Source organism: Typopeltis vanoorti, chromosome 9 (genome assembly GCF_054136105.1).
Source record: "Typopeltis vanoorti isolate ZY-2024b chromosome 9, IOZ_Tvanoo_1.0, whole genome shotgun sequence".
NCBI lineage: Eukaryota > Metazoa > Arthropoda > Arachnida > Uropygi > Thelyphonidae > Typopeltis > Typopeltis vanoorti.
The window spans coordinates 97,139,169-97,154,250 of NC_143557.1; the positions used below are offsets into that span (position 1 = coordinate 97,139,169).

Sequence of the window (15,082 nt, forward strand, 5' to 3'; positions counted from 1 at the left end):
AAGGAATAAATATAACATTTAATATAATGTTATCTATCCGAAAATATCATAAACATACTGTCAAAATAGCATATATCTATATCACACACACACACATATATATATATATGTGTGTGTGTGTGTGACATATATACATGTGTCTGTGTGACATATATATATATATATATGTGTGTGTGTGTGTGTCATATATATGTATATATATATATGTGTGTGTGCGTGTGTGTGACACATATATGATATTATGGAAACCACTAAATATATGTATGTCACATATACAGTACTGTGGAAAGAATTAAATAGCTGTAACAATCAACGATGAACTTTGGCATCCTATTTAGCTATGATTTAGAACTATTAAAAAAATAGATGTGTAATGAAAAAAAGATATAAAAACATATTTTACTAAATTTTTTAAAATAATTTTTATTCCTTTTATTCTTTTTACATATTCGGTTATTATGTATATATAAATAAATAATATTTTTATTTGCAAAGTCACAGCGTTAGAGACAGTAGATATTTTATATGTCTTGGGATCCCTTGGGATATCCCAGATTATTTCCATATCTTTGACAGTCAGTGGAATTTTACATCCTCCCCGCAAAGGTTATTTTGCTCTGCCAGACAACTGCCACCATGGATGGTCATCTCCAACGTCCTCTTCTCTTTATTATTCCTCATCGTCCCATATGCAATATTTATACATATTCTTCCTGTTAAAATTTGAACTGACATAAAACAGCTTCCTGTAGTTATCCACAGGAACGGCTTAAAACTGAAATGACGGACAAAAACCTGTTCGTTTGATTGAACGGAGTCAACCTTTGGTATCAGACATTTGATGCCTCTTTCAACTGAGCAATCCTACTTGACCGGTACTTTAACTTTCTTTCTTTCCTCCCTCACAACGCTCTTTGGTTTGGTACGCTAACAGAGTACAAGTCTGAAGAGTGTCCCAGTTGTAAAGGTGTAGGAAAACAAACGAATCGGGTTTACAGTAATCCGCTTCTTAATCAACAGGAAGCTGCAACAAGAATTCAGATTATTTGTGTAATTAATTATCCTTATTTTATCCCATAATTATCTCTTAACTGGCTCTGAATTAGTAGTTACCATTTCACATAACTACAGGATGATCATAATTAAAGTATCCCTGTTTAAGGTCTTGTAGAGCGCCGTCTAGTGACTCAAGTGCTGCAAAGCTTTGCAGATATAAATTGTGCGTAATGCCGTAGCGATATCTAAGGAAAAAAAAAGTAGTTCCAAAATTCACCACCAGGGGCATTGCAAAAATCGAATCCGTGGAATTTGCATATCATGCAACTCGGTAGGTACCAGGAGGGTTTCAAAAGATGGACAGGGGATTTCTCCCCCCCCCCTTCATTCTGGTTGTTAATACCGTCCACAGTGATAGCACTAACCTTGCTCCAGAGAATGTACTACCTAAACAATTACAATGCTGTTGCTTCACTCTACAAAATTCGTATTCTGAACGAACGTCGACGAGGTCCACTATTTCCATGTGCTCTGCGACGAATAATTAGTCGTTTTGAAGAAATTAGAATGCTGGGAGTTAGACCTGGCAGAGGTCGCAAAATAATCAGTTCACAACAAGTGAATGAAGTTGCTAATGCCGTTGTAGAGCAGGCCACGAACAGCGTTGGTTCTGCAGTTCACCTGCTGTATCAAAAATAACACATGGATGTGCTTTATACAACTGTCGGGATAATTCTACGGATGATTCTTCATTTCTATCCATTCAAGATAACCCTGACACACGAGTTGCGCCCACAGGACTTTGAAAGTCCACTGATATTCGCTGTAATATTCCTGGCTCGAGTGGAGTTGAATGCTGAATGATTTTGCGCGACCATTTTTCTTTGAGTACATTCGCCAGTCGGGACTCCATGAGCAAAAATGCATTCTTCTCAGTTACTGCCGAGAGTGAGCCTCCGTAACTCAGTCGGTATAGATGAAGCCCTTCGATCGGAAAGACCTGGGTTCGATTCTCGTCCATGACGTGAGAAACCTATATCTGGTCTCTTTCGACAAAAGGTGAGTTAGCCGGTCTCATACTGAGGTAGCGGAGTGTTTTCACCCGGAAACTCGGGGTTTTCGTCCTCACAATAGGCAAACCAGCTCCGTGAACACATAGATCTACCAGTCATAAATACTTAATCCCCCATGAGGGAGCTCAACCCGTCTTAAGGGATGGGGGAAAGGGGGAAACTCCATACGAATAAATAAATAAATAAAACTGCCAAGAGGTACCTGCTATATGATAAATAATTTGTCCACATCTACAGTAGCGCCTATACGAGGCCCCTCCACGCCTCGGTCGATCCATACAGATTCTTCGAGAACATTTCACGGAAGCCAGAGCGATCAACCGTGCGTTTTCAAATGCATGGTCACCTCATTCACCTTATCTGACCTTCCCTGTGACTTCCGAATATGGGGATTTCTCAAAGACAGGGTTTATCGGAATATAACTTGCCAGCTCTGAAAGACAGCATATGCGCCGCATCAGCCCGCGACCAGCTGCCGTTGAACACGCTGTGCAGAGTGTGTAGTTTATGTCATACCAGGAAAGAAAGGCAGCACATTGAACAGTACATCCCGTGAATGCATAATGGAAGTAAATAAAAATGTGTTATGCTTGTATCACTTTTCTCCTTACATATAGAAAAATTACTATTTCTATATCGGGTACACCACATACAGCTTCCTCTGGTGGTGAATTTTGGAACTACTTTTTCCTCACCTCAGATACGCTTCCGCACGACTCACTTCTTGCAAAGTTTCACAGCATTTGGATCAGTGGTTGGAGCTCCACAAGGTCTTAAGCCGGGATACTTTAATTTTGATCACGTTGTAATTATTGTCCAATAGAACTGAACTGTAATAAACATGGGTTATGAAGAAGGTTTTTTTTCTTTCATTTTCTTACATCTGCAATCCCACTAGGAGTGGTTTCTCTTAATTTTAAAATAAATTCTGCAGGACAATGTGTCGTCTACTTTAAACTAGGATAGGATAATCTTAGTTAGGATATAAGATAAATAGATGGAGATTAATTAAATCTGATCAGTTCAAGGTCTAATGCTGACCTTGAATAGTAACGAAGTGAGAACTAAAACTATCGCTTCCTTTAAATTATTTTATTCTATTTTAGGTTTTTGATTGTCATTCAGTTCTGTATTATTATTGGGTTCTTCTGTTCTCTCATGGTAGACAGTGTTCATTACCCCGGTGGTAAACGTGGAATGTTTATAATCACTGTAATAATAATAATAACTAATGTTATTATTATTATGTCCATATGTTCATAAAGTTCGCCAATGAAAGCATCTCATCACACGTAATTCCTTCTTCTATTGTGTAGTAACAATCCAGTTCCTCGTTACACTAGATGACCCACTGTTTTCCACTGAGGTAATATTATTCCTCTTAAAAAAAAATAAATAAAAATAATAATGATAATAATTTATATGATATCTTGTTTTTACTGTGTATCAATAATGTGAATAAAATAATAATAATAATAATAATAATAATAATAATAATAATAATAATAATAATAATAATAATAATAATAATAATAATAATAATAAACCTGCCTTTCCTATAAGCATATTTAGAAATATTCTCCGGTTAGATAATTTTTATCGTCATTGCATTTTATATAGTTCTCTGTCGTTAACTCTAGAAGTAAAAAGGGTTGATATTTTCAACATTTTGAATTTTACAGCTCAAAATGTTGCAGATTAATATTGTCTTCTACTCGGATTTTCAAGGCATGGTGCAGCCAAAATGAGATATTCCCTACTTTTAGAAATCCCTACAAAACCGAAAAAAAAAGATTAAAAAAACCTAAAAAAAGATATCCCTACAAAACCGAGCTCATTTCGTGCATGTTATTAGGAAGCGATGGACAAGTTAAGAAAGATGTAAAAGACAGCAATATACATAAGGAAGCTACCAAAAAGTGGATATTTTTAAATACACAAGACACATTAACAAATATTACATTGTGAGTAATAAAAGTTACATAAGGTGAAATAGTATTTTCCACTCAGAATGGTCAGCATACCCACTCTAGTGTGAAATAGTCATCACCCTGCTTGCTGGATGCCTGAAGTGAGTTGAGAAAAAAATGCATGTTTGGTTCATAGCCGAATAAGAAACTCAAAGAGTTTCATGCCGAATATAGTAAATATATAAAGTTCGGCGAGTCCAAGCGTAAGCAAATACCTGGAAGGTATTTGCTTACGCTTGGATTAAAGTTATCCCTTAACTTAAATAAATTTAACGCTTGGATTTAAGTTATCCCTTAACTTAAATAAATTTCTATCACAGTTTACACGATTGTACTCACAAGTGAATAGATACAGTTAATCCGGGAAAGAAGAATAAAGAGTATTGAATGGAAATTTTTATAGAATACTAACGTACTCTTTGGAATCTCAAAAACAAAACACCACCACTCAGTGAAAATTCTCCACAACATAATTTTCCATGAAATTGCTTCCATGATGGGATCTATTATAACTCTGTTATCTGAGTTAAAAAAAGGTGTTGTCGATAATGAAGTTACATTTTCATTTTCAACTGCTAAGATTTAGGGATTTTCTAGGGAGCGAATTGCTTTTTGAATAGGAACTCATTGATTACGTTGGTCTTAATATCATCGTACTTTGATGCTATCGCTCTTTCTTTCTTTAGTGTACTAAAAAAGGATAATAAGGTAATCCAATTACATTTTTCCTAAAATTATCGCTTCAACCATAACACAAATTTATTTCGCTCAGGTTATTATGATACAGTAATAGCGTTTCGTGATGGAAACAGCCTTCAGGTATTCCAAGATTACGAAGCTATAAAAGAAGATTGTTCAAGATATCGCTCTTCATCTTACCTATCAACAGGTGCATTATAAAGAACAGGCTTCATTTGGGGAAAAATTGCTCGACTAACAATGTCTTTATATTGTTCGAATTCTTTGCGCAGTTTTATTCAGTAACTTGTGCTTACCAGTGTAGGCTTTTCAATTTAAAAACACTATTTAAGTGAAAACTGAATCAACTTTAAATGATTAAAAAAATTCCTTGCTATTGGATAACCATAGATAACTAACAAATAATTATTATGAATTACTGGGAAAATATTATTATTATTTATTTATTTTATATGATTTAAAAGTGTTTTTCTGAATATATAAATTATTTAAATTAATTCTTATATTGATCGGGATATACCTGTAAGTAAATATACGTGTAAGTATTCGTATAAGTACCATTTATGAACTTAGAATTTATAGATTATAAAAAAAAGCCTTCGATTCATTTGAAAAACAAGCGATCTTAATATCATTAAAGAAAGATGACGTAAGCCAAAATTATATATAGCCTTATAAACAAAATATATAAAAAGGCAACTGCTAGTATCTTTATATATGAACGCAGCAGTCGGTTCCAAGTAAATAAAGGAGTATGCTAAGGAGATACTATTTCATCCAAATTATTCAATACGGTATTAGAATACGCCCTAAGGGAATTAATTAATTTGGAGTGCTCAAAGTATTACTAGCAATGTTAAAAAACAAAATCATTTATGATACGCTGATGAAAAAATAGCAAAAAACAAAAGAGAAGTAAAAGAAATGAATTAATTAAGCACAATATCAAATAAAGTAGGATTATACGTATGAAACTATGGAAAAAAAGACAACTAAAAGAATGCGAAATATCAAAGGAAACGAGATTACTGAAAAACAAATAACAATAAACAGTAGCAAAATAGAACAAGTAGAGAATATGTATACCTTGGAAGAACTTTTACATTAATAAAAGGATCATGCCTCATCTCAATTATGACATAGGGGTCAGAAGTATGGCCGATAACCAAACAAATACTGGACAGAATGGATGGAGCCATGCTAAACATCAAACTGCAAGACAAAACAAGGAATGAAGGTATAAGATAAAAAAACAAAAGTGTTGGATATAGTGGAAAAAATTAAAAATGGAGATGGACAGGATATATTGCACGGATGAAAAGCGGCACGTAAACAAAGACAATCACCCAGTGGCATCCATACGAAGGAAGACGAATGCCGGGATGACCAGAGAAAAGATGGACACCCCACCTAGTGGAGATGGCTGGAGAATGCTGGCATAGCAAGGCCTTTAATATAGAAAGATGAAAACAAATGGGAGAGGCTTATAACCATAAATGGTTACAAAAAAGAGCTTAGAAGAAAAAGATGAAGAAGTTTATTTTAATAACCGCCTACGTTTATATATTTACAATAATAAATAAATAAAATAATAAATATATTTTGGCTTGTAATGTCATTATTTGGTTGATGTACACCAAAAAGATTCTATCTAGCCTTTTACGAGGAATATTTGAACAATAAACCAGCTCTATTTTAACCCTTAATATTTCGTAAATAATATCAATCAATAAGTTACGAATGTAAAAGATATTTTATTCACCATATGTCAAAAATATGTGGTCTGACAAGAAGAGCGATAGTCACGTACATTTTAATTAGTCATATTTAAGCTTTTTCATTCCTACTGTTATTAATTAAAACACAGTGATATATTTAATTTTTAGATATAATTCACAATTCATTTTTTAAACTAATGAAACATTGTGTTATTTACAGGGACACTCGAAATTAGCGCCGAAATGTTTTATTTATTTTAATATTCAGTGATTATTATTCCAGCCAAGTCAAGTAAAGTATTTTTATGGATACATTTTGCACCATGTGAACAAATAGGAAAAGACTAATAGTAATGCAAACTTGCAATTGTTGCTTCCGGAAACAATAATGATCTTAACAATGAAAAATCACTCTGTAATTATCACCTGATAAAGAGAGAAGTGATAATGACAGAGTGATAATTTCATTAAGTGATAATCACAGAGGCTTAAAGTAAAGCAAAGAGTATTTGCAACACACCAAAAAACATCACATGTCCTATCGAGAATAATTAACCGTTCACTAGGACATCAAATACCTTCACAAAAGTTCAACTTCCTACCTCAAATGCTATTTACATGTTCAAGTCCGCAAATCAACTCAAACGATGTTCATATGTTCATAAAGTTCATCAATGAAATCATCTCATCACACGAGATTCCTTCTTCTATTGTGTCGCAACAATCCAGTTTCTCATTACACCAGATGAGCCACTGTTTTCCATTGAGTTCATATTATTCCTCTTTTACCTTATCGCCATGACAACGGCACAACAATCGACTGCTGGTTTCTTCCAAATATCCATAGGAATTTTGATTTCCAAGAAAATCAACAGTTCTCTTCCTTATCCGCAGTGTAAAAGTGACGTTCTATACACGATATCTCCCTTATTTTATTCAAGCAATTGGTGTTTTTGAATTCCATTCAAGTGAACTGTTGTGTTAGAAGTGAACGCATACGTCCTCACTCCACTACTGGCACATGAAATACCCTACAGCTGTTTCTTAAAACTACAGATCTTGGGTAATCATCTTAAATAGGACTCATCCCAATGCTGTGTTTACAATTATGTTTGCTTTGCCATCCCCCTAATGGTCCTGATAAAGAGAGAAGGTGTCGGCTAACTATAGACATTACCTTAACTATCGGACAACAAGACCAGAGATCAAGGCAACTGACCAAGTTATCATTGAAAAAGGGAAAGAAATAGAATCTGAGGTGTCCCATTAACTCGTTTTACTTATAGCTTCCTGTACTTTTTGAACAGTTATAAATTAGTAGCCCGATTTGGTAGGCCCTTTTGGGTCGAAGGTTATCGATAGAATTAGATATTCCCCAATAAGGTCATTTTTATCTCGTCTTTTGTGACATCCCTCTCCATCAGAAATCCTGTTAAACTTAACCTTAACTGGCTTTTCAAGACACGCGGAGTCATGACTAAAGTATGCTAATAACACCATTAGCATTTAACGTATTTGTATAAATACTCCGTGTTTCGGACACTTGGACATAAGGATATCTTCGAGTTCCTAATATACGTAAACTTGGATTGGTGCCATTTAGTGATTTTCACAGTGGAAAGGTAAGTCTTTGATTTTTTGGTTTTTCAGCGTCGACTGGTTAGCAGTCTCTAACACTGATGCTTCACTTTAGATTAGAATTTAGTCTTAGGTTAATTGTTAAAATCATTAATGTTTATTTAAACAATAATCGCACTATGCATTATTGTTAGTTTTTTTTTTCGCATTGTCGCATGCTGCAAAATGTAGTTAGAAAAAACAAACTAACGGTTCATCGTACTTAGATTCCGATAATACTTAATCTGTATTGTTAGGAACTACAAGTTAGCGTTGTTAGCAAAGTAGAAGTACTTTCTCTCTCTATCTTCGATGATTTTTGTCATTTTTAATACCAAACGTAGAATACTGTGACATTAACAGATAATAATACTATGTAGTGCTTAACATCTCAAGTTAGAATAAAAAAACATTAATTTCAACACCTCATAACAAGGTTGCATATCTTTTGCTGTGGATTTTTAGACAGCAAAAGCTGTGGTCATTCTTTTTTAACTAATTTTAATTTTTTAAAAACTTTATAATTAATAATACCATTTATAATATATAACAGTATCTATAATATAAAATGTGGGATTCCAGTAGCATTGTTGCAATTTTCTTTAGAACAATCCATCTGTTTCATACGACGATGGCAGGGTTTCATTCCATAGGCCAGTCAGATGGAGAATGCATCCTTGAGACATAGCATATCATATAGATGGGAGTAATCGCCTGATCATAGTATCAGTTAGGTTTATATGTGAACTTCCTTGGTCATAACAGGTTATTGAGTTTTATGCGTCAAAGAAAAGATGAATAATAGTATAAATATATCATTTATCGCTTGACTGATCAAGCAATCAGCCAAGCGATAAATACTAGTTGCAATAATGTCGCACTCTTATTTACTTATTTTTTAATTTCAGATTGAAGATAAACTACCAGATATGAAGGGTATTTTGATCAGTAAGTTGTCTCCTATTTCCCATAATTCCTCATTTTTCTTTCTTTAAATAACTTCGCTGAGCTGATTATTGAAAACCTTTAGATAAATATATCCCAAAAAATAATTAGTTTTAATATAATATCGAATTTCAATAAAGATACGAGAATTAAGAGTTATTTCTTATCATTGCTAATGGACTGTATTCAATTTGCATACTGTACATAAAGTCGCCAATTACTTTTCTTCGTGGTCTATATTAGAAAAAAGATTAATATATGAAACTTGAGTAGATTATGTACAGCGTTCAGTCAAGTGCCATTTTATTTTCTTGAATTATTACTAAATGATTAGAGGGAGAATACTTATAATTACTTATAATTATATTATAAATGAAAACAATGAATAAAGAATGCTTTTATAACTTCGTAGCAACGGCACTGCTTGCATAATGCTAAACTGTCAAGAGACTGTTACAGGTTCGATTCTAGTAGCAACTAGAGAAATTTTTGCTGGTCCTTTTGTTAGCAGTTCTCGAGTCAGTTGATCTTTGGCACAGGCAGATGACTATTTTTTTGCTGATAAGTTCGGGTTTTAATCCCACAACTGAAAAAAAGTCGACAATTGCATGTATTACTTCAGACAATAATATACTAGGCTGAGGTTTAGAATTTCAAGATGGCGGCAGTTCTGTGCTTTCACTCCGGTGTTTTGAAACTCACTGATATTCGGATGATCAGCTACTGATGACGACAAAGGGTGGCCACCGATTTCCTTTATTTATTGGTTACAGCTAAAAAATCTTCGCCTGCTCTCTCTCTCTCTTTGAGAAATAAAATTTATTAGAGGGTTTATTCTTTATTTAATTAGTGAAAATGGCTATTTTGGCAAATAATTTCCCCCAAATTTTGGAATAAAATTTCTATTCAGTATTTGTGCTTTCGACGGTGAGCTTTATTAACGTCATAAGTGAAAATGAGATTACTATCTTCATTATTTTCAACAGATGGCGTCTAACGAAAGATTGTTGCGTCAAAGAATCACATTTGTTCAGTAGTTCAAAACGATATCATTAGTTGTGATGTCATTGTTCCTGTTGATTAGATCTGCTGCATTCTCTTTTGATATTATTTGTATCTTTCTGTGTATGTTTACTTTAATCATGGTAGAAATCAATCATCTAAACTCGTATCTTTTCTTTTTCTTTTTTTTTTATTTGCAGTATGCCTTGTGTTAGCAGTAGTCAATGCCTTACCTAGGGTAAGTATATTTTTTATCCTATTAGTGCAAAATATGTTTATGATATAATCATGAAAACGGTTATACTGTAAACCAGCGCTTCCCAAACTGTGGGCCGCGGCCCCGTTGGGGCCGTAGGTTTTGTTGAGGGGGGCTGTGAAATAATGAAAGCAAATTTAAAATGTTTTAAGACTAAGTAGATTTTTTTATTTAAAAAAAACGTATTTAACTTTTATTATTTATTTATTTATTTTTGTTATTTTTTATATTTTAATGGAAAAATGCACACATTGGTGTTGGTTCACAAACTTTGCTTCCTGCGTATTTCGGCGCTTAATGAATATTATTAAATATTGCTTATTCATATGTTTCATTTCAAAGCAGTGGTTAATTGTATTTACTTCGAATGCTCGCCAGGGAAGCTCCAAATCTTCCTGTCCCTTTCATCACGCGTTCGTAATCAGGGACTGTTGATATAGACTTTATATACATATCAAAACTCGTTTTATATTATTACTCTCATCCGAGCTAGTTTTCTGTTATTACCAATAAAAGTTTCGCATATACTTCACACATGAAAAAAGCTTAAACAAGTTCATGTGAGGAGATAGTAACTCCCTTGCAGTGGGCCCTCCCTAACAGCCACTATATATATATATATATATATATATATATATATATATATATATATATATATATATATATATATATATATATATATATATATATATATAGTGGCTGTTAGGGAGGGCCCAATTATAATTATAAATACAATATCATTATATATATATAATGATCTTGTGTTGTATACAAGTTATGGCAGTTTCACATATGGAATTCGGTTGAAGAGAGTTAGCATTTCAACTCAATTGTCAGCTATGCTTTTATCTTTCGGTTGCGCGATCTTTTGTTAATACCGCACCAGTCATATGCAAGTTTTATATGACTGCTTTTGCTGTCTGTTTCGCGTTAGGCTTAATTACCTTAAAGGGGAGAAAAGTCACAAAAGAGAAAAATGTTCCTGGTCTGGGGGATTCCCTTATTCAGGTAATATTCACTAATTTCATGTTATCAGTCTGAGGTGTGCCAGTATCGGTAAAGGGTGATATTATTTGATCTATTCTACGTTAAAAAATTTAACCCTGAGATGGATAAGTGACTGATAAAAAATAAAAAAAATTCCCGCGAACAATCAGAAGAAGCAGAAACAGACCCAAAAAAAAAAGGACAGTATTTCATATTTTACTAGAACAGCCCGCATCGTCTTCAGAACCAAACGGTAAGAGGCAAAAAATGTAATATTTGCATTTGATTTTTGCAATATTCGCTGTGTACGTTTTGTATTGAATATAAATACAATAAATATTATAATAATATATCTCTCTATTACGATTTTTTTCGAGGGGGGGGCCGTGAAATATTTTAATTTTTGCAAAGGGGGCCCTGACATCCAGAAGTTTGGGAAGCACTGCTCTAAACAATCGATTGATGCCATTACGATACATGTATACTACTATCTCCACCTAGTGTTGAAAAATTCTTCGGTTTTCCTAAAGTATAAATCACAAAATAAAGGTGTTAATAATGTTTATGTATTTTTATGATAAAAAATACGTAATTTTTCTAATAAATACTTCTTGAAAATTCGCAATGCTTCTAAAAATTAATAAATAAGTATTTCTAATAAATAAATTATTGATTCCTTATTTAACAAGTGTTTTTTTTTCTTTGTTTTTATTCCATCAGCGCAAGAGACAGGCTTATGACCTTCCAGATGGCGCTGAACTCCTAGTAGGTACAGTAAATTCAGCCTTCAGTTGTTCCGCAGATGGATATTATGCAGATGTAGATAATAATTGTCAAATATTCCACGTTTGCCACACAGCCGTCGATCCTGAGGGTGGAGAACCAACAGTTTATCAATACAGTTTCGTGTGTGGCAATCAAACCGTCTTCAATCAACTCTCCTTCACATGCGCAGATATAGAAGATGCTGTTCCTTGTGCGAATGCTAAAGATTTCTTCTACTTGAATGCCAATGTTCTTGCTGGCGACCCTGATGTGCCTTTCCACACCGAAGAGGACATCCAGAAGGCCATCCCTCTCATTCCACGTTTCAAAGTCCAGTAATTTAGTTCCCACCCCCCCTGTGAATAATCGAACGACCGGTTTGAATATCAGGAATAAAATGTAGTGTTGTCGCTTTTTGTGTGAGGGCTGAAACTGTCTACTGACTTTATGTCCGTCGCTTGTACAGTGCTAACTATTCTTAACTAATCAACGAGTTTTAAGTTAACGACACTTTTTTTTTTAACTGGACGAATTGGGTTGGGGATATTTATGAATGTATTCAAGGAGGAAGGAAAATAAAGTGCAATTTTGAAAGCAAAAAAAAAAAAAAAAAGAGTTTCTTTTGTCTGCAGCAGTAATATTAATACGTCATAAACAATTAATCACAAAAAAAATTTAACAATATAGTAGTCACAATAAAAATAACAATAAAGTAGTATTCATATGTCATTTCTTTTTTTAATAATAAAATTAACGTATTATCTATGTATATAAGAAATTTTATTTCTTTGATTAAAACTAAACTAAAAGTATGCTATCATGTTCTTATGGCGACAGTCGATTCTGCAAGTACACAGTAGGTGGCGTAGTAGTAGTGAGTACATATTTTCGAAATTCTGGTATTCAAATGAAAAAAACAAATAATAACTAAAAAAAATAAATTAATAAAAATAAAACTTTCTGATAAGATATATAAATCAATAACTTAAAGCAAAAAATGTTGCATCTTTTGAAAATCAGTTGAATTCTCATCAAGTTTGACTGACTGTTTTTTTACTAATGCTATGTTTCGGGAGTAATTTAAAACAAACGGAAGCACTGAATGAAAAACAAAAACGTCTTCGGCATTCCTATACTGATAAAAGGTTGTCCAGACTTGTTTAAGCGACCTTTATCAGTAGGGGAATGTAGCACTATATCACTTAACAATATTTCTTTTGTAGAGACTGATCTCTGAACATTTTTATGTGCATCCAACGAGAGGTTCAACACCTATATTACATTAACACTGTGTAGGGGCTAAGGTTACATTATCTGCAAAATCCACCGACAAGCTGGATAGTGATCTCAACACTTTGTGATGAATTTCATCTACGTCCTGAACACATTCACAATATCCATTCTCAAGTGGACATTCGAATCTACAGCCTATTCTTGGAATAGTCGAAATGCTATCAACTCTGTCAACTAGTCCGGCTTCCTTGAAATTCGTTTTTTTCCCCTTCCTCTCTCCCATTTTGTTGACTTAAAATTCGAAGAAATCAAAATTTTGATATGGTTTCTTCTTAAATTCGTATTTTAAGTTTCATTATATTTGAATTTGATTTTAATTTAATGTCATTTTTGTAGTCATAAAACAAAACCATCTAATGTGACTCTAATTTTTGGCTTTAGAAGCTGACCTTCTAAACACCACTCTGTTGCAATGAAATCTGCAGTGAAGTCATTGATAAATACTAGCCAATGATGACTCCCATAGATAATAATAATAATGGATATTAGTTTGGTTTCCTAAAGAGGAAAACAAAAAATCATACTAAGCGGACAATATTAAATTCTGTAGGAGATGGGTGGTCTTATTTCTTGGGAATCTTACCTTAATCTATTCACGATAGTAATGTGGTATCGGTTTACCACTTTTCGTGGTTGCGGAATTCATAGAAAAGTGTGCATTTGAACATATAATGAGAGATCCTTTTGAAAAGTGTTCAGAAAGATGTCAAATGAATACGATCAATTACAGTATTAGTATTAATTCTGAAGCAAAAGCTTCCTGTACTACTGGAAGCTACTGTGCAGGGCCAGAGGACGTATTAGTATCAATGCTACTGAGTATTTTTATTCTTATCTTCTGCCAAAAGATCAGGAGGCATGCTATGGATAGTGGAAAGAGGACAAAAATAGGGGGGAAAAGACCGACGTCAAGAGATTGACGAAGTTGTCTCAATATAACAGAAGTTGTATTCAAAATAGTCAAAAGGTCAATAATGACCAACGTAATAAATTTTCGGCTTAGTTTTCCATTATTGCACAGGCACGCAAAACTGGGCATTATGGGAAATTATTTACTGTACTACTGCGCATAGAAACAGGTACACTTGAGAAAAATATCAGTTTATGGGTGGGTCAAAAGATCACTTAATCGATCACATAACGAATCCGATAATGAGGGACATATTTCTATTCTTCAACAATTCTTTCAAAGTTATACTTAAGCAATTAGATTAGTTCAAGATGACCGAACACAGGTAATATTGCTTACTTGTAATCCGAATAGAAAATACTTTAGAATTTTCTATTCAGAACTGAAATAATTATATTTGGCCTCTACGACTCAAATTATAAACTAATTTTTCATGATTGCATCATCACGAACGTCTAAAAGGATTAATGATTTTTTTCGTTGCTTTACATTTCTTCCTCAATGACTAAATTTGCTCTGGGAAATATATAATTTGAGTAATATTAAAAAGTATCCAATGTCAAAACGGTCATTTTAGTATCCTCGCATATGTGACCCAAGAAAGGTTAAAAATATAATTAAGTGAAATTGTAAGACCATGTAAAAGATCCTAAGTATAAGGTGTCTTCGTAATAAATAGAAAAGCAATGCATCTACTTCGTACGGAGAAAATTACACATATTAAGAAAGACCCCTTTTGAAGAAAAATGGAGTGGAAACAACCTACACTGTGCCTCAACAAATGTTTACCTTAGCTGTCCCTGTGTCTTTAATTGACAAAATTACTTTAATCTAGTAATTTTGTCAATTTC

At 33.5% G+C, this 15,082-nt stretch overlaps 1 protein-coding gene across 1 annotated transcript; it reads left to right on the top strand.

The window, feature by feature from the left end:
- The first annotated feature begins 2,454 nt into the window (after nt 1-2,454).
- Nucleotides 2,455-12,367, top strand: LOC150103278 (U-scoloptoxin(01)-Er1a-like). Its single transcript, XM_090398435.1, has 4 exons — nt 2,455-2,565; nt 8,982-9,021; nt 10,221-10,258; nt 11,984-12,367. Exons 1-4 carry the CDS (start codon nt 2,455-2,457, stop codon nt 12,365-12,367), a joined length of 573 nt encoding a protein of 190 aa, XP_090254561.1.
- Nucleotides 12,368-15,082: the final 2,715 nt, after the last annotated feature.